We start from the raw sequence: 17622 nt of genomic DNA, 5'->3' as shown, positions 1-17622 counted from the left end.
CTGAGTTTTTGGCATGAGATTAGCATATGGATAGTGGAGGGAGAACAAGAAAAATAGTCAAGTTCAGGGTAGATACTGCTCTGCTCTGCAACTTAGAATCATAGAATAGTGGAGTTGGAAGAGGTCATGAAGGCCATCAGATGCAACCGCCTGCTGTTGCAGGACACCAAATTACATCATCCCACTCAGATGGCTGTCCAGTTCTTTTTGAATGTCTCTGGTGTGGGAGAGTCCATTATCTCCTTAGGCAGCTGGTTCCACTGTTTTATTGCTCTGACAGTGAGGAAGCTTTTCCTGATGTCCAACCTGAATCTGGGCTGTTGCAACTTGAATGGAGTATTCCATGTCCTACAGCCTTTGAGGTACTTATAGAAGGATAACATGTCCCCACTCAGTCTTCTCTTCTCAAGGCTGAACATGCCCAGTTCTCTCAGTCTCTCCTCATGTTTCCAGACCCTGATTCATATTTGTTGCCCTACTCTGGACCCTTTCTAAACTTTCCTAAATTTTGGTGCCCAGAAATGGACACAGTATTCCAGATGAGGTTTAACTAGTGAGGAGTAAAGAGGAACTACTACTTCTCATGATTTGGAAGTAAAACTTCTGTTAATGCATCCTAAAATAGCATTTGCCCTTTTGGTGGCTGCATTGCATTGTTGGCTCATGTTTAGCATATTATCCACAATTACTCTGAGATCTTTTTCTTCTTCAGTTCTGTTGAGCCACGTATTCCTCATCTTGTATCGATGCATTTGGTTTCTTTTTCCTAGATGGAGAACTTGGCACTTGTTCTTATTGAATCTCGTTCTGTTGCTTTGAGCCCCATGTTAAAGTTTATCAAGCTCACCCTGAATCTTTATTCTCGTTCTAGGGTGTTTGCTATTCCGCCCAGTTTTGTATCATCTGCAAATCTGATTGTCTTTCCTTGTACTTCCTCATCTAAATAATTAATAAAGAAATTGAAGAGGACTGTGCCCAGTAATGAACCCTGTCACACCCCACTAGTTATCTCCATCCAATTTGAGAAGTTGCCATTGATGAGCACTCTTTGTGTCCCATTTAGCAGTAAATTTTGGATCCACCTAAAGGTTTTTCCATCTAGTTCAGATTTTGTTAATTTGCTTATTAGACTGTTGTGTGGCACTATGTCAAAAGCATTGCTAAAGTCTAGGTAGATTACATCCACAGTGTTCCCTTTGTCTATTTGGGAGGTTATGCAGTCAACAAATGAGATTAAATTAGTCTGACAGGATTTATTTTTGATAAATCCATGCTGGCTTCTTTTAATCACTGCATTTTCTTCAAGACTAATAGTTCCCAGGTTCATCTTTCCCCCACTTTTTCAAGATAGGGACAACATTAGCCCTTTTTTAGTGACCTTACACTTCTCCTGTTTTCCAAGGTTTATCAAAGAAAATAGACAGTGATTCTGAGAGTTCCTTTGCTAGCTCTTTGAACTTGTTGCTTCTAGTTTAAAGGGTAACGCTTTTTTGCAAGATAGTTTGCATTTCAGCTGGCTGAAGGTCTGAGGTTAAAGCTCAAAGTGTTTAGCAAGTTAAATTACTGAGTTTAGTGAAGCTTAGTCCCATTGCAATAATTGCTAATCTACATACACCAAGTATTATGTTATGTGCCATGTGTACTTGGATGTGCAACAATGTATTCTGTACATTGGCAAAGGGTTGGGAACTGAGATGGGGCAGATTTAGTTTTAGGGCAGGAGCCAGAAGAAGATATACCTGGATCTACTGCTAGATTTCTAGGAAGTTTTCAGATGGTCAACAAGGATTTCTGACTCCTAAATAATACTACTAGAATTAAGAGAACTTATAGCAATTAGGAGTGGATGGTTGGGTGGAAGACTAGTGAGCTTCATCAATTTCTTGCACTCAAGACAACATCAAAATAGTTTTTTTTAATTCCCACCATATGTCTTTTGCACCAGGTTTTAGTTGTCAGATCTCAGGGTTCTAGTAAAGGAATTAAAATAGAACCCTCAAGCCTGAAGTCCTCCTACCTGTGTGTTAGAGCCAGCAACTTGTACAAGAGTTTAACATTTGACAGTGTAAAGGAAGGTATGATGTGTGTGTCTCTGTAATTGGAGTTGTAGCAAATCTTTATCTTCTCTGCTTTTCAAGTCCACAAACTGTTAGAAAGCAATGTAATTGTCTGCTTACTGTAAGATGCAGTGAGAAGATTCAGTTTATCATAGGCTCTGCATGATACTTCACAACCATTCACTTTTGGAGGATGGTTGAAGTGTATTTATTTATTTTGTTTCTATACCATCCCATAGCCAAAGCTATGACACTTGAGCTTAAGTAGCTAACCAATAGGTATCTTATGCTATCAGTTACAGTAATCAAATAATAGGAAAATTATATGCTTATAAAAACAATGACTGGAATGAAAACTAGAAAGCTTATTTTATCTCCCAAATTAGCCATTAAAAATTGCATGATAAATGTTGTGCTATATAAAGATACATTGTTAGATATGAATGCAAACATGTCTGTCCTGACTTTAAACTACATTTTAGCAGCAGAAGTCCTTTGTGTTCAAAGTGGCTTGACCTCAAAACTATTTGCAGACCAAGATAATAGAGGGTGCGCCCTCTTGTCCTTGGTGAGGTGTACTCAAAATATTATTGTTCTTCATTATAGACATATTTTAAAGCACTTATAGGGCATGTCTCTGCTAGAGACCTCAATGTGCTGTTCCAACATGTATACGTTGATTAAGCAAGTTATGCATTAAGAATAATATCTATGGGGAAGACAGATTAGCAGAATAATCCTATACATATTTTCTCAGAAGTAATTCCAACTAAGTGTATTTAGACTGCAGTCTAACAGCAAAATCCTATATATGTTTACATGAAAGTAAATCCCACTGAGTTCAACAGGATTTACTCTTAAATAAGCATCTATAGAATCAGCATATAAGGTTGCAATATTAAACTCATTAACTATAGAGTAAGCCCCTCAAAACAGAGTAAAAATTATTTCTGAGTAAACATCCATAGGACTTCACTATGGAACAATTTAATGCATAATATGATGTATGATAAGTATTTCAATGGACCCTGGAAGAGAGAACAGCTTTGCTTGTGCCTTGATTTATGCTTAGACAGCAGTCTTTTTTTTTCTTTTTGAAACATGCTCACTTGAAAGATGAGCTAACTTACCTACTTATCACCATTCAGACACCTTTTCATGTGGTCCACCCAAATTCCAACCTGGTGTAGATTTCCACTGTGATGACTAATTCAGGCTTGGTAAATGCTGTTCTTTTCATGTGTCACTTAGCAGGTGTGAGATGATGACATGCAGCTGAAAAAAGACAAGCATTTGCAGCAAGCTAAGTGACAGAGGGCCAAGCTTCTGTGCATTACATTCCAAGAGGTTGCTTTCTAAGGACCAAAACAGACATGACACATTAGATTCTTGATGCCTCTTGCATTTAAAGTAAAAAAGGCAGAAATATTGTGGCTCCAACTTTGACAGGAGAACACGTTTAACTTTTTCCCTTTGTATCATTTGCTTCCTTTATATCCCCCTTTCCTCCAAAGAGCCAAAGGTAGTATTCAAGACTTCCCTCCTTCCATCTAGTTTATCTTTCCAGTAACACTGTGAGGTGGGTTGGGTTGAGAGTCAATGACTGACCCAAAGTCACCCACTCCATGACTGAGTGGAGGCTAGAACCTGGGTCAATGTCCAGTCCCCCTGCATAACTTCTCTAGGAGCTGCTAAAAATGCATGCATAAGTACTTGGATCTCTGCTCCTTCAGCTAAACTAAGACTAGCTTTAAAAGCTTTGGGGCTTAGAAAGGTGGACATCACTTCAGAGGAAAGGATTTGACATATCTCCCCAGCACTGCTTTCCCCCTCAAGTTAGCAAGGATCTATGGCAGCATTAAAGTTTTATTTAAATCAGGTAATCTAATCAGAGGTTTATATCACATCTGTTTTGATTCTCAATGTCTTCTGCTGAAAACAAGCATTGGATGAAACAGGCTTTTGGCCTGGAAGTGCAAAATACCTTCCTTGACTACCTAGCACGAAAAGCCCCAGCTGTTTGTCTATCCACCTGAGCATGCTTTTTGCATCAATTAATGCTGAGAGGAGGAGTTGCAGCCCAGAATCTGACTGGCTCATGCACTCTTCTCCATATACTCAGACTGGACTCTCCCAGGCTGCAGGAGGGTGCAAGCAGACCAGGGCCACTCTGGGCCCAAGAAGGGTAAGAGAATTAGAAAGAAATTTGGGTGTGAAGAGATGTGAGCTTGATTCTACTTACTAATCACGCATGTCAGGACTGAGTATGTACTGAAATACACTTTCTGTTCTTTAACTCTTAATGTATGTCCATCTCCAAGAGCCGGTATTTTGTACCTGGCTCTAGCTGGCAGATCTCAGCATTGGAGGAGGAGGAGGAGGAGATGGAGAAGGGGAGGTGTGAGAGAGAGAGAGATTTTGACTGGAACAATTTCTGTATTTGAACATGACATTCAAAATTGTATTTCAATTAAATTTCAGCATGACATGGGATAAACTGGGGACAAACTAGATGGATAAAGGTATGTAAGCTGCCCAGAGAAACTTCAGGTTATGGGGTAGCATAGAAACGGAAGTAAATAAATGTTGTGATGGAGTGTGTTTGTCAGGTCACATAACTAATGATAGCTTAAAATTGTTTCCTACTAAAGTAATAATTTACCTTATGTTTAACTATGAGTTCAGCTACTGTTGTTGTTCTTGTTACTTAGAAATGGCACACATCTTTAAACTGCCACTTATATCTCCATTATCATATGTACTAAGAGTGAATGCATTCATTTTGGTTCAACCCTTATATTGCCAAACTACACCAGGTTCAGAAATCCCAAGAATAAATAAATTCTTCAGAAGAAATAAGTAAGGGGGAGGTCCTCTTCTGCCCAACAGCCCAAGGAGGGAACCTCATGCTCTTGGTTCATGGGATGCAGACTGACTATTGGGAAGACTGGATGTGAAGGAACAGAATGGAATATCTTGAAACAGAGCATGGCTCTTTGGGGGACCACTTTTGCTGCAGGCCCACTTGAACTTCTAATGCTCAAGTGCAGTTTCTCCCCAATCTGGTGCTCTCCAGATGTTTTTGACTACAACTCCCAGCATTCTTGACTATTGCTCTGCTTGTTTGTGCTGAAGTCCAAAGCAACCTGGAGGATACATCTCAAATATTCTCTTCTTGCAAGGACACTGCCTCTAAAAGTCTGTCCCAAGAGCTTACTACTCTTAGAAAGCGGAGACCACAAAGATTACTTGTTGCTATGACTACTGTTTGTATTCACTTAGTGCAGACACTGTGCTAGAAGTTTACAGAATACAGTTGACGCCATCTCTGGTGACCAGGTTTATTTACAATATAAATTATATAGACAATAGATAAGGGTGTAATGAGGGTACACATACACCATCCTTCCTCAACTTGGTGCCCACTGGTGTTAGACAATACCAACCATTTGTCATGCTGGCTGGGAATGATGGGAACTGCAGTCCCACACATCCAAAGGACAGCCGGCTGGGGAAAGCTTGTATACACTCTCATCCACAGGGGAGACCTTTCTCCTTTTCTGTTTACAATTGCGTCATATTCCATTGACAAAGTCATACTGAAGTGGCTCTTAGTTCAGCATTGAGACTAATGTTATTGGATACAAATGTGCTGCCAGCATTGTTTGCACTGTTGTGGTTTGCGTCCAGTACCACCTGAATGCTCTTTGATATGTGCCAAGTAAACAGTGATTCCTGTGCCGACAGGAACTTTTATTTGTGGGAGGCTTTTTCATTTGTATTAGCAGAACCAAAGGCTGTGTCTATAAACATACTTTTTTTCCTTGACTACAGCAGAGAATAAGGCATTTTGCATAGGTTGGATATCAGTGGATGGGGATGAGGTGAGAAATCTATGAGAAATGAAGTTTTTAAAAGATTGTATGATCTTTGCTGTAGCAGTTCTTCAGAGCTGGCCCAGGATATTTTACTGCTTGAGACAAAGGACATGATGGAGTCCCAGTTTCATTCTGTGTACAAAAACCAACAAAATGACAGTTAATTGTTACTTCAACATGACAGTGTGACAATAGCCTTTCCTGCAGCTCAGGGCAACAGGCTAGCTTAAAGGGTGCAGGGCAGGTTGCAGGACACTCAAGAGTTGCATCTGCCGACACCTTGACCCTGCTCCTGTCCTCCAGCATTTCCTCCCTGTGGCAGCTGCTTCAGTCTGTCTGGTGCGGGGCCAGCCCTGACCTTCTCTATCTGCATCATGGGCATTTGGATGGGCATGAACGAAAGATGAGAAGGAGGATGACAATCCATCACCATTTCTGCACTCCCTTTAGTATTCTTAAGTTATGCTGAATATCCAGCCTAAGTTACTTTTGTTTTAGATGCCAAAGTGTGCAACTTTTTTTAAAAAGGGGGCATAATTTACTTTACTCATGGTGCCTACTGAAAATATGCTTGCATCACTTACTGACCCTCTGATGCTAAAGATATGCATAGCATAGCTGTAATGCCATGAAGAATGTCTGGCAAGCCCACGCGGCAACATTTCACTGACATAGCAGTTATTACATCCCCTCCTGACTGCTACTATGCAGTGTGGAGTATGGTTCTTTCTGAGTCAGTCAGTAATGTTATTGTCAAGACTGCAAACTTTTACAATAGTGAAACCATACCACTAAAACTTACAGTTCAATAAACTGTAGTGTCATACATAAGCCAACAGCCACCCACATACAATTGACTACATTTTCTACTTCCTATCTTTTAACATACTTTGGATGTATTGTAAAAAAAAAAATAAATCAACTTTTGTGCAGGACTTTTCCTAGGTTTGTTCAGTGGGATCATCAATGTGTTTAGTGACAATATGTTTAGGACCAGAGGATGGCTCTGATGTGGGACTGCTGCTTTTTCATTCTCCTGGCAGTCTTCTGCATAGCCTTTCCCATCCATATGAAAGGCAGCAGTTATACAGGAACAACAGAGACACTGTTATGTTCCCACAAAGACTTAAACAGAAAATGTAATTTCTACGTTAAAGTAACAGATATTTTCAACCTCCCAATAAAGCTATCGTTTTGAGAGTTTTGAAGTCAATGGGGTTCTGCCATCAGGGGATGGCAACACCAGGTAACTCCCAAACCACCCACATACAACGCCCACCCACAGGACCTGCAGGCCTTGGGAGGTGGTGTAGATTTGGCCCAGAGGGTGAGTTAAGTGGCAACTGGGGGTGGGGGGAGGAAGAAGAGGTGGGCATACTCAATGAGAAAGGGCCATTGACAGTATTTTTCTCTAGGGCTCCTCCAAATGTGGAATTGGTACTGAGAGTCATACATACTCTTACCATACATACTGCTTCCATAGGCAGGTGCAGGAAATTGGTCTCTTCATTTTCGCTGTCCAAAAGTGTTTTGTTTATTGCAGTGTTGTTGCTGTTAATAGATAGGAAAGTGTGTTAGGAGGCAGAATTAAAACCAGGTGAGCTTTCTCTACTCTGGTTCAGAAGCATGGTGTTCATGGCCCTGTATTTGTCTCATACACCCACCTCTGGAAAGTCCATGAATACAGAAACTGTCATTATTGCAGAAAGACTTTGCTGGAAAGAAAAATTTTACAGAAATCTTCTTCCACCTGGTGGCTTGCAGGAGTTGGACTGAACTCCCATCTTTGCACTCCAACAAATCTGGGACATACCAGCTGAGAGAAGGCTATTTGACAGATATTTTCATGGCTTTCCTTGCTCTCCGAAAATGTTATGTGTATTGGTTGTACCATGTCATCTTGTAAAATTAATTTCTTTACTTTAGCTGAATGATGCAAGAAATATGTTTTACTTGAGAAAGGAACAGAAAAACAAAGGATGGAATTACTATTTTAAAAAATTACTTCCTAAGTAAAGAACAGCTGCTGTCATGTTAGCTATTTCTATAGTACTTAAAATAGGGCTTTAAAATTTTGCCTTGCTTGTCCTCACAAGAAACTACAGTTATTCATATTTTGGAGACTGAAAAGTAATGGCTAAAGACCAAGTAGGAATTTGAACATAGGACAATGACCAGCACTGCAATTACTGAACCTAGGCCAACCTTAGGATTAGGCAGTATAAAGCTTCTGTCAGATTTTGGACAACATTTCAAGATAACAAATCATTTATTACAATTTTAACCATGGAGAAGTTGCTTGCTTTGGGTTTTTCATCTTGACAGCCAAAACTGACTCATACCCACAAGAGACATCACTTGCTTTCATATGTCATCCTTTGCATTTGCGTGATAATCTATGAGACTGACATATTGCAATTGCAACTAGGGATGAGGAAAGAAATGCAAAGAATTTTGACATAATCCCATGAACAAGAAGCACGTGGAACTTATGCCTAAGATGGCCATGTGCACATCACCAAAAACATGAAGAATTCTATAATATTTGCATATGTTCTTTCATGAACATAAATGCACATACAAAATAATTGCAAATTAAATAGAAATAGAGGGCATGCTGCAGGAGAGAGGACTTTGTGCCTGCTCCATTAGCTCCCTATGGGCTAACTGCCACTGCTCTTTCTTATGTTTAAACTGGACTTGCACAACCCTTCCACTAGAGGACTGTCCTTTGTAAGTAGGGCAGTTAACTGCCCTATACCTGTTGTTTTTGTGCTTCTGTAATATTGAAGTGAACTCTGTATGGGAACCTACGTGGTGCTGTTACTTGTGGCAGCTCCACCATTACTGCTATAGAAGATGCACAAAACGCAAAAGAGTTACTTCCCTTTTTTTAATGCTGCTTGAAACATTCAAAAAAGCACAGTAAGCCTGTTGCTTTAAAAGAAAGGCAAGGCTACCTCCAACTTGCTCTGATGCACTGTGATGTCACTGTCACTCGTGCTGAGAGTGTGGCTTTTGTATTAATGCCAAGCCGGTTGCTAGGAGACAGTGGAATGCTGAGGATTACTTTTAGACTGGATCATTCCTTTGGATATCCAAGGGAGAACATACACAGTCATGGTACATTTTCAACGAAGTCACATTAAACACTAGTTTGAATTCCTGAAATGTGACAAGTGTTTTCCAAATTTAAAAAAATGTACAGAAACATATGCTACAAATTCCATGATCGTCCTTTAATTCCCTATCCACCTTCACTTAGAGGCATTTACAATTCTGTGCATGACTATGGGGCAGTCAAGGAGTTCAATGGCATATACAACTAGGTGTATATAAGAATGTAGCCTTAGACAAACAAACAAACCCTAACTCAAACTTTTATCTTCTAATGAAATTTCTGCTGTGTTACAACTGCTACGTCCTAAATTGCATTGCATATGAATCCATGGAAGTATTACTCTTGGAGCTGAGATTTATAATGTTAGGAAAACAAAGCACTTATGTTTAAAAATGTATTCATATGTTTAGTTAATACATTTTAATTTGTACTAAAACAACTAAAATTGTGTAAGAAGGAAAAATGCAAAACCATTACTCCGCATTTGTATATTCAAGGGAGTGCAAAAAGTCTAACTCTTCCAAATTATTTCTCTCCTAAATATGATGTTCAGAGTAGTATCCCTGCAGCATGGCTGGCTGGGACATGCTGGGAGTTTTAGGTCTTTATTCTGTGACTAAACATGCCTAGGATTACACTCTATAGTTGCAAATCTATACAAACATGCCTGGGAGCAGGACTTATTGAAGCCAGTGGAGTTTAGTTCTAAGTGACTCACTGAGTTCCGAGTTAACTCACCCAGGATTGCAGTGTAGAAGAAGGTTTTTTGGACTGGAGCCCACTTCATCAGATCCACCACAAACATCTGATGAAATATGTGGTAGTGCTCAAAACTTCAGCCACTAAAATATGTAAGACTTTAACATGCCAGAAGACTTGGTTTTTAATCTGGGTAGAGATGGCAAAGGTAGTGTTAGGGAGCAGCCCATTAGGACTGGAGCCCAAAATCTTTTATTCAGAACCTCAGATCTTTGCCCCACTACTCTTCTGTGTATGGGCACTTGCTGAAATAAAGGCTCAAAGGCCCCAATAATCTCTGTTAGTATATGAGACATATATAGGAATCAAAGCATATGAACATGCCAGTATGGAAGAAGCTTATTAATTATTTAAGTGTGCTAAAAGGCAGACAGAAGCATAGTAAGGTTGTACAAAACTGGGATACTTTACTTAATTTGGGACATTCTAGTGAACATTCTTCAAACATTATAAGATATTTACTTGAAATGTTACATATTTATATTGTATTGCATTTATACCAATGGCCATGAGAGAAATGAACTAGAATTATCTTAGGTTGTAAATAAAAGGAATAGTGATTTTTATTAAAAGAAAATCAAATTAAAAGAAAAATGAATTTAAGGATCATGACATATTTATTATTAGCCAGTTACATATATAACACTTCTGAGAGGGGTGAATTACAGGTCATTCTGCCTCACTATAGTCCTGTGAGATAATAATTTACCATAAATATAAATAAATAGCCAGCTCTCCACTTCAGTCATGCTCTGTTTCCATCCCCCTCTTGTTACAACTGGCCCATGATAGCAATGGTGGGCAGGTGTGCACATAAGTACTGTGGCTGTGCAGTGCCCACAATCTCTCAAAACTCCTTTCATGCTTGCACTTTCGCAGCACCTCCTTTTCTTGGGGCACTGGGGTCAGAGCATTGTGAAGCCAGGGTGCCTGAGTCTGCCTTCCGCAGCAGTTCTCTGCAGAGCTGTGAAATTCTTGGAGCATTCGGAACCCATTATATGGGGGGGGGGGTCAGTGCTGCCAGCCAGTGGTGTCCCTGCTGATCTGTATGCTGCCATCTCCTTGCCAGTGCAAAGTTACTGAGGTGGCAATGAAAGTTTAGAGAGAAAATGTTGCTTTTCTAGGACAGACTCCTCCCTTGGGTGGCTTATAAACTAACCCAACCATCCCTGGCTTGTAGCAGGGTGTATAAACCCACCATGACTTATTGTGTTGTCCAAAGCCTGACAGCAAGTTACGTAAAGCATGGTCAAGTAAAAAACCCAGATAGGCCTTGGCAAGTGCAGCAGAAAGGCCTGCCACTTTAACCAAGGGGCTAACAAGTGACTGCCTTTCCCAGGACCCCAAAGTAGCACTTCAAGATAGTTGAAAAAGGCTTCTCCACCTCCCTGCAGCCATGGTGAGCCATTTAGTGCCTGTCTGCAGCTTGACTTTAAAAAAAACCTCAACATTTTGTAGATTGGAAAACATGCAGCTGAAGATCAATTTTCCAATTTTGTTTTAGGTTATTCAGGAGACGACACTATCCAAGGATGTCAAGTGGTACTTCAGGGGCTGCCCATGATTGTCCACTATATATATGCATATCGTATTCCTCCACTCTCCTTTGTGCAGAGTTGATCTGTCAAAGTATGCCTGGGAGACTGCACTTTACAGAAAGGGGCTGCTTCCCATTTTTTGTAGCATGAACACTCTGCTTCTTTGGAAAAGATCTGCAGGCTCAGGTATCCTTCATGTGATCAGGCTGCCTCTATGCTTCTAGTAGCAGGGATGGCACTTGAAGAGCTGGAGAAACCCCTGTGTGAGAAAGTAGCCTTGTTCCTTTACGGTAGCCTTGTCCCTCATCCCCCTTTGGGGGTTCCTTCAGGGTTTGCCACTTCCAGAGGTGCTATCCACTGGAAGTAAATTGCAAAACCAAGCAGACAGCTGGGACTTCCTTGGTCCCCCCAAAATCCTCAGGGCTCCTGCTTGTAAGGCAGGTAGAATTGAGGGAACCATCCCCATACAATATTTTCACAGGTTTGGGAGGTGCCTCTCTGTTGTCCACACGTAGAAAAGTGTGGGCAACTCTAGCCCACATGCACACCCCACAAAAATCACAAGGGCTCTGCCGCAAAGAGTGCAGCAAATCCAAATCCCTCACCTTTAAAAAGAAGGAAAAAACTGAGAAAATAATAAGCAGTGGGCTACAAGTTGCAATTTGGTATGGGCATTTGTCAACATGGTCACAGTGTCCATGCCACATTGCAACTTTGTACAGCAGCCCACTGCTAACCTTTTTAACTATTAACAACTGGGGGAACACTCTGTTCTGCTGCACTGTCCCTGAGATACTGCAGCAGGACTGGGGTGTGGGGAGGGGTCAGAAGAGGAGCAACGAGAAAGAACATAACCCCTGCTGTGTCTGATCATCTGTCGGACACAGAGAAATGTTAACCATAGTGCATGGTTAACATTCCCAAAGGACTGAATGTGTTATGTGAACCTAACCGGTAAATGTCTAATTGTGCAATCTTATGTGTGTCTACTCAGAAGCAACTCCCAGGTACTCTGGTCTAGGATTTCAACCTAAGACTCTAAAGCCTGGGGACCCTCAGGAATTGAGGGTCGGATCCTGTGCATTCTTTTCTGGGAGTCCCGTTGAACCCTGTGGGACTTACTTCTAAATCAATTTGCCTAGGATTGCTGTATGACAGATGGGAGTGAAAAGGGAGGATGGAATGCAGATTATACATGTTCTGACCAATCTGCACTCTAGGATAATCATGGGATTTCATATTTGTGAAATGGCATTAGGCAAACTATTACATATCTATATGTCCTTCATTGTCTTTTGGATTTTCTTTCAATTAAAATGTATTGATGGTCAGTATCTGGTTTTATTTCATCCACTAGGTAAGTTTCTGAATGAGGTTTTTAAGGTGCAATCCCCTTTCTTCATTCATGGAATTCAGTGGGAGCACAGATAACACTGTCATCCACTTGGAATCCTCCTATGTTTTGCCACTGCTTCTTCTGCCATTTTTCTTACTGTGAAAATCAGCAATGTATGAAATGATGGAATAGCTGCACAATGCATTCCAATTGTTAGCTCTAGGACCTCTGTGACCTGGAAGCACCCTAATAGGATTAAAATGTTTGTGTCAGCAGCTCATCTTACTGTGAACAAGAAATAATGGGTTGACTGGTTTATTACACAATAGAATCAGATTGTACAGCACCAATTTCTAACCATAAGAGACTTAGATAAATATCTATTCATATATCAGTGTGCTAAACCCTGTAACCCGATTCATGAACAACACAGAAACAGTTAAGCCAGCTATGAATCATTAATAACAGCAATGTTAAGTATGCACGTCATCTTCATTCCAGTGTTATCACTGAAGCAAGGGCAGATAGCAGGTAAAACTTTGATTTGGTGGCCCATCAGTCAAAGTGTCCTTTGTCCGTTTAGTACTATAATGTTAGGTGTTCTGTCCTAAGTTTTTAGAATCATTGGTTATTAATGAATATATGAATGGCTTGCGTTAAGTATCTACAATACCTTGCAGAAGTAACTCCTTTGACTTTTCCATGTTATTGTGTTACAACCTAGAACTGAAATGGCTTTTACTGGCATTTCACCGCTAGATGTACACAGGATATTCAACAAAGTAAAGGTGCTATTTTTTTCTTATAGTACAAAATTTTAAGTAAACAAAAACAAATGGCTGATTCTTACCACTCTGTGATAAAGGCCAGCTTTATGAAGCATCCAGGTGATAATTGTCCCATACGAGTGTAATGTAAGATTTTGTGGATTTTGAGTCTTAGAGGTTCATGTTTTTAAACGCAGGTGCCTTTTGCCTGTGGAGACTGAAAATGTTCAGGGTTTGGCATATCAGTAACATTTCATTATTTAAAACTGTAAACTACACTTGGTAGTCTGACAGAAAGATGGTAGAGAAGTTTATTTAATACACAATATCTGGCTTTATTTCTGTCCTTTTTTTTTTTTTTTTGGTTAACATCCAGCCTGAAGAAAAGTCATACAGGACACACAATCTTTCTCACAACTACTTTGTGCCATTTCTTTAGGTGGTCCTAATAAAAAGGTGTTTGCTCTGATCAGCAGGATAGCTCCACACTTAATGGTGCAGAGAAAGGTAATGCAGGCTGCAGAGCAGAAGAAAAATCTGTTTTATTTCTGTAGTAATAAAGGCACTAAAATTTAAGTGCACTTACAATGAAAAACTGCACAGGCAATAATGTATTTTTTTCTTCGGTCAGGGTAGCAAACCATTTTTTGTTCTAAATTATCATAACTGCAGAAGCAGTTCTAAAGCATGAATGATATTGGCTGAAGGGGGAGAAATGTTAAGAGTGACGTCCTTTTCATGTTTGGACAGAAAAAAAGGCTTGCAAAACCCGTAGCATTCTGCAACCAGCATTTTTTTCTGTCTAAGCATGTATAAGATTGTTCCATTTGCTCAGAAACATACACCTAGCTGTGTAAAAGCAGTCCAGCCCCAGATTAGACCCAGCGTCTAAAACGTCCGCGGTGCTCCACCGCATGCGCTCACCGAATGCTTCTGTGCATTTATTTATGTACGGCGCCCTACTCTGCAGCAGCGGCTTCATGTGGAAGACGGACAGGGAGGAAGGCGAACAGAAACAAGCCTGCGTCGGAAGCCTGTTTGAATCGCTCCCCTGGGGCGGGCTCGGGAGCGGCGATGGTGCGCTCCCCCGGAGCCCAGCCCAGCCAAGCCGCGCCTCCCCTCCCGCCTTGCCGACGTGTGGCTTCCAACGTGCTGAAGGGAGGGAAGTAAACAAGGCCCGGCCTCCAGTACCTTCCAGCAAGGTCTGGGCCTAGGCCTAGGCCAGGGAGGAGGGAACCGCCCAGAGCTGTGGCGCAGCAGGAATTCACGCTTCGGCGCGGCCTGAGGGGAAGGGAGGCGGAGAGAGCGAAGGCCCAGGGGGAGGAGGGGCCGCCGTGGCTTAAGTCCTGGCCGCTGCGAGGAGTGTAGGGCAAGGGCGCTGCGGCGGCGGCAGAAGCGCGACGGCGACGAGCGAGCAGAGGGTGATGCCCGTGTTTATTTTTACTCGACCGCCTCATCCTTTCTGGCTGCCTGCTGTGAGGAGGGGCGGCGTCCCCCGTGATCGCTCCCTGGCCCGGCCCCTGCGGCCTTCCTCGGGCTGCTGTTACCACCGCGACAGCCTATAAAGGGCCGAGGATGCAGCTGTACAGCACCATCGTCACTCACTACCCAGCGTCGGCGGCGGCAGTGGCGGCGGGAACCAGCGCAGCGAACGGGCCGAGCGTCGTCTTCAAAGTATCTCCTTCGCCAGAGCCCGGGGGACAAAGCCCGGTGGGAGTCGACAGCGACACGGGAGGCGGCGGCGGCAGTGGAGGTACTTCGAGCACAGTAGGAGTGGGAGCGAGCACGGCCATGCCTGCCTTCTCTTGCTTGGAGCTACTGCCCCCGACCGGGCCTGTGCAGAGGAAGCAGCCGCATCAGCAGTCGTCGCCATGCTACGGCTCCGGCGCGCAAATGATCCGCCGCAGGCCGTTGGAAAGGGTCGTGCCCGTCCGGTTGGTGCCGCGCCCGGAGCCCGTCGTCCTGGCGGGGGAGCTGAGCTCCTCGGCGCCGCACGCCCACCCGTGGCTGCTGCTGGAGAACGGCGGGGGCGACAGTATCGCCGCGGCCGCCTCAGCCCAGCCTAGCTTGCAGCAGGAGCCCAGCAATCGCGGCCTCCGCTTCAGCGAGCATTGCCAGGCCTTGCAAGCGGCGGCCGCAGCCGGCACCTACCCAGGCGTCGCCGTTGAGGCGCAGCCCGCCGGTGGCGGCTTGGACTATTCTGGCTGCCGCCGAGAAGCCGAGTTAGAAGCAGCCGAGGAAGAGAGTTCCTGCCAGGCCCGCCCGACGGAACGCAGCGAGAAGCTGGCGCTGTACCTGGCCGAGGTGGAGAAGCAGGACAAGTACCTGCGGCACAAGAGCCGCTTTCGCTTCCATATCATTCCGGACGGCAACTGCTTATACCGGGCCGTTTGCAAGGCCATCAATGGTGACCAGCGGCTGCATGGCGAGCTCCGCGAGCAGACGGTGCACTACATCGCCGACCACCTGGACCACTTCAGTCCCATCATCGAGGGCGACGTGGGCGAATTCCTCATCAACGCAGCTCAGGATGGTGCCTGGGCTGGCTACCCTGAGCTGCTGGCCATGGGACAAATGCTGAACGTCAACATCCACCTCACCACTGGCGGCAGGCCTGAGAGCCCCACCGTCTCCACCATGGCCCACTACCTGGGGCCTGAGGACCCGAGCCGGCGCAGCATCTGGCTGAGCTGGCTGAGCAATGGACATTATGACGCTGTGCTGGATCGCCAGTGTCCCAATCCGGAGTATGAGGAATGGTGCAGGCAGACTCAGGTGCAGCGCAGGAGGGATGAGGAGCTGGCTAAATCCATGGCTGTGTCATTGTCGAAGATGTACATTGAGCAGAATGCCTGCTCCTGAGATGGGCACTGCTTCTGTTGCCCACTGTCCTGGTGCCTTAATCTTTCTCTGTTTCTCCATCCAGTAGGTGTGTCCTTGGCTGAGCAAGAGCTCAAGGGAAACAAACTTAGACTGAGTTTTGTAATGAGCACTTGTATATACCATCAGATCCTGGTTATTTACTGTTTTATTCTTTTGTATATGTTTGTTCTATTTCTAATTCACTCTTTTCTATACAGGTTTTGGGGGGGGGGTTGCACAATTTTAAAACACCTCTCTTTAGTTTTTTATTGAAAACAGTAAAACGTTTACTGGGGTTTTGTGTTAATATGGCTTGTGACCTAACAGTTGTTATATATTGGCATTTGAAACATATATACCATCATTCTACCACCTTGAAAAATTGTACTAGCCCAATGGTTTTTTTCTTTTTAATTAGATGAAAGCAAGTAGCTGCTTTAAAAAATTAACAGTTTTAAAGTATGCAGTTAACTTTGAACTGGAGGCTTTTAAGATGAATTGACCATTCTGAAGAGCAGGATTCAGTACATGGACATTCCCCGCCCCCAGAAATGGTACGGACAGTAATTAAGACTCATCTTTATTCAGTTTTTGTCTAGAGTAAGCTTGCTTTCAATTTATTACCTGGTTGGTGCCATCTCTTTTTCTTTTTGGTTTTCATCTACCCCCTAATTTTGTTTAGAATACTAAAGATATGATGAACTTGCTGCTTAAGAATAGCCTTGATTTGGGGTCTTGTTCTTTCTGTGAATACACATGCCACCTGGCTGTCTTCTGACAGTGCACCAGCAAGTTTATTTTATCACATTTTTCTGTACATCTTTTCTAACAGCTAATAATGGGCTCACTCTGGTATTATGTAAAAATGTATTTATACTAAGTTTGTATGGTTTGCTGGGTCAAACATTCAAGGTTTTCAAGATAAAGCTACTCTCTTTAATTTCCAATTAAATTGAAATGGCTAGATATATTTATTAAGTAATGGAGTTTGTACTTTTTTATTTTGTGACTTTTGAATTTATACTGTATTTGTATAATAGGAATATTCTTAGCTATTCTGGAATAAATGTATAGTTTTGCTTGGAATCACATTAGTGCTGCTTATGTGACAGAACATTTGCTAACCACAGTGGGGGGCAACATTTGGTCTTTTAAAATTGGGGCTGTTGATTGCCATCTCCTTTTAGTGCAGTTTGATCCCTCTCTTGTCACTGGGCTGGCTTATGGAAGGCTAGGCAGCAAGATCATGAGCACCTGGTGAAGACAGTGCTAGAGAAAGGGGCAGATGATTGGGGAAGGGTGAT

General features: G+C 42.8%; 2 protein-coding genes across 3 annotated transcripts in view; one reads left to right on the top strand and one right to left on the bottom strand.

The window, feature by feature from the left end:
• CUNH10orf67 (chromosome unknown C10orf67 homolog) overlaps positions 1-14722 on the bottom strand; it is a 67995-nt gene extending 53273 nt beyond the window's left edge. Inside the window, exons 1-5 of one of the 2 annotated variants that reach the window (XM_044424861.1) lie at positions 14381-14722; positions 13540-13673; positions 7399-7486; positions 5504-6067; positions 3188-3332 (exon numbers count right to left, since the gene is read on the bottom strand). In XM_044424861.1, coding sequence (XP_044280796.1) covers positions 3188-3201 — 14 coding nt within the window. In that variant the 5' untranslated portion in view covers positions 3202-3332; positions 5504-6067; positions 7399-7486; positions 13540-13673; positions 14381-14722. The remainder of the gene's footprint in view (positions 1-3187; positions 3333-5503; positions 6068-7398; positions 7487-13539; positions 13674-14380) is intronic. The other variant, XM_044424862.1, reaches the window with a different exon arrangement.
• A 266-nt stretch (positions 14723-14988) lies between these two features.
• Positions 14989-17404, top strand: OTUD1 (OTU deubiquitinase 1). Its single transcript, XM_044424863.1, has one exon. The coding sequence runs from the start codon at positions 15032-15034 to the stop codon at positions 16316-16318; it is 1287 nt and encodes a 428-aa protein (XP_044280798.1). The 5' UTR covers positions 14989-15031; the 3' UTR covers positions 16319-17404.
• Positions 17405-17622: the final 218 nt, after the last annotated feature.

This window comes from Varanus komodoensis, unplaced genomic scaffold, assembly GCF_004798865.1.
Source record: "Varanus komodoensis strain SLA01 unplaced genomic scaffold, ASM479886v1 scaffold15, whole genome shotgun sequence".
Lineage (NCBI taxonomy): Eukaryota > Metazoa > Chordata > Lepidosauria > Squamata > Varanidae > Varanus > Varanus komodoensis.
The sequence above is the reverse complement of the archived record's forward strand: the minus strand, read 5'-3'. Positions and strand labels throughout refer to the sequence as shown.

What these genes read in the sequence shown, in the direction of transcription:
- OTUD1 (XM_044424863.1), top strand. Translation starts at nt 15,032, where the DNA reads ATGCAGCTGTACAGCACCATCGTCACTCACTACCCAGCGTCGGCGGCG.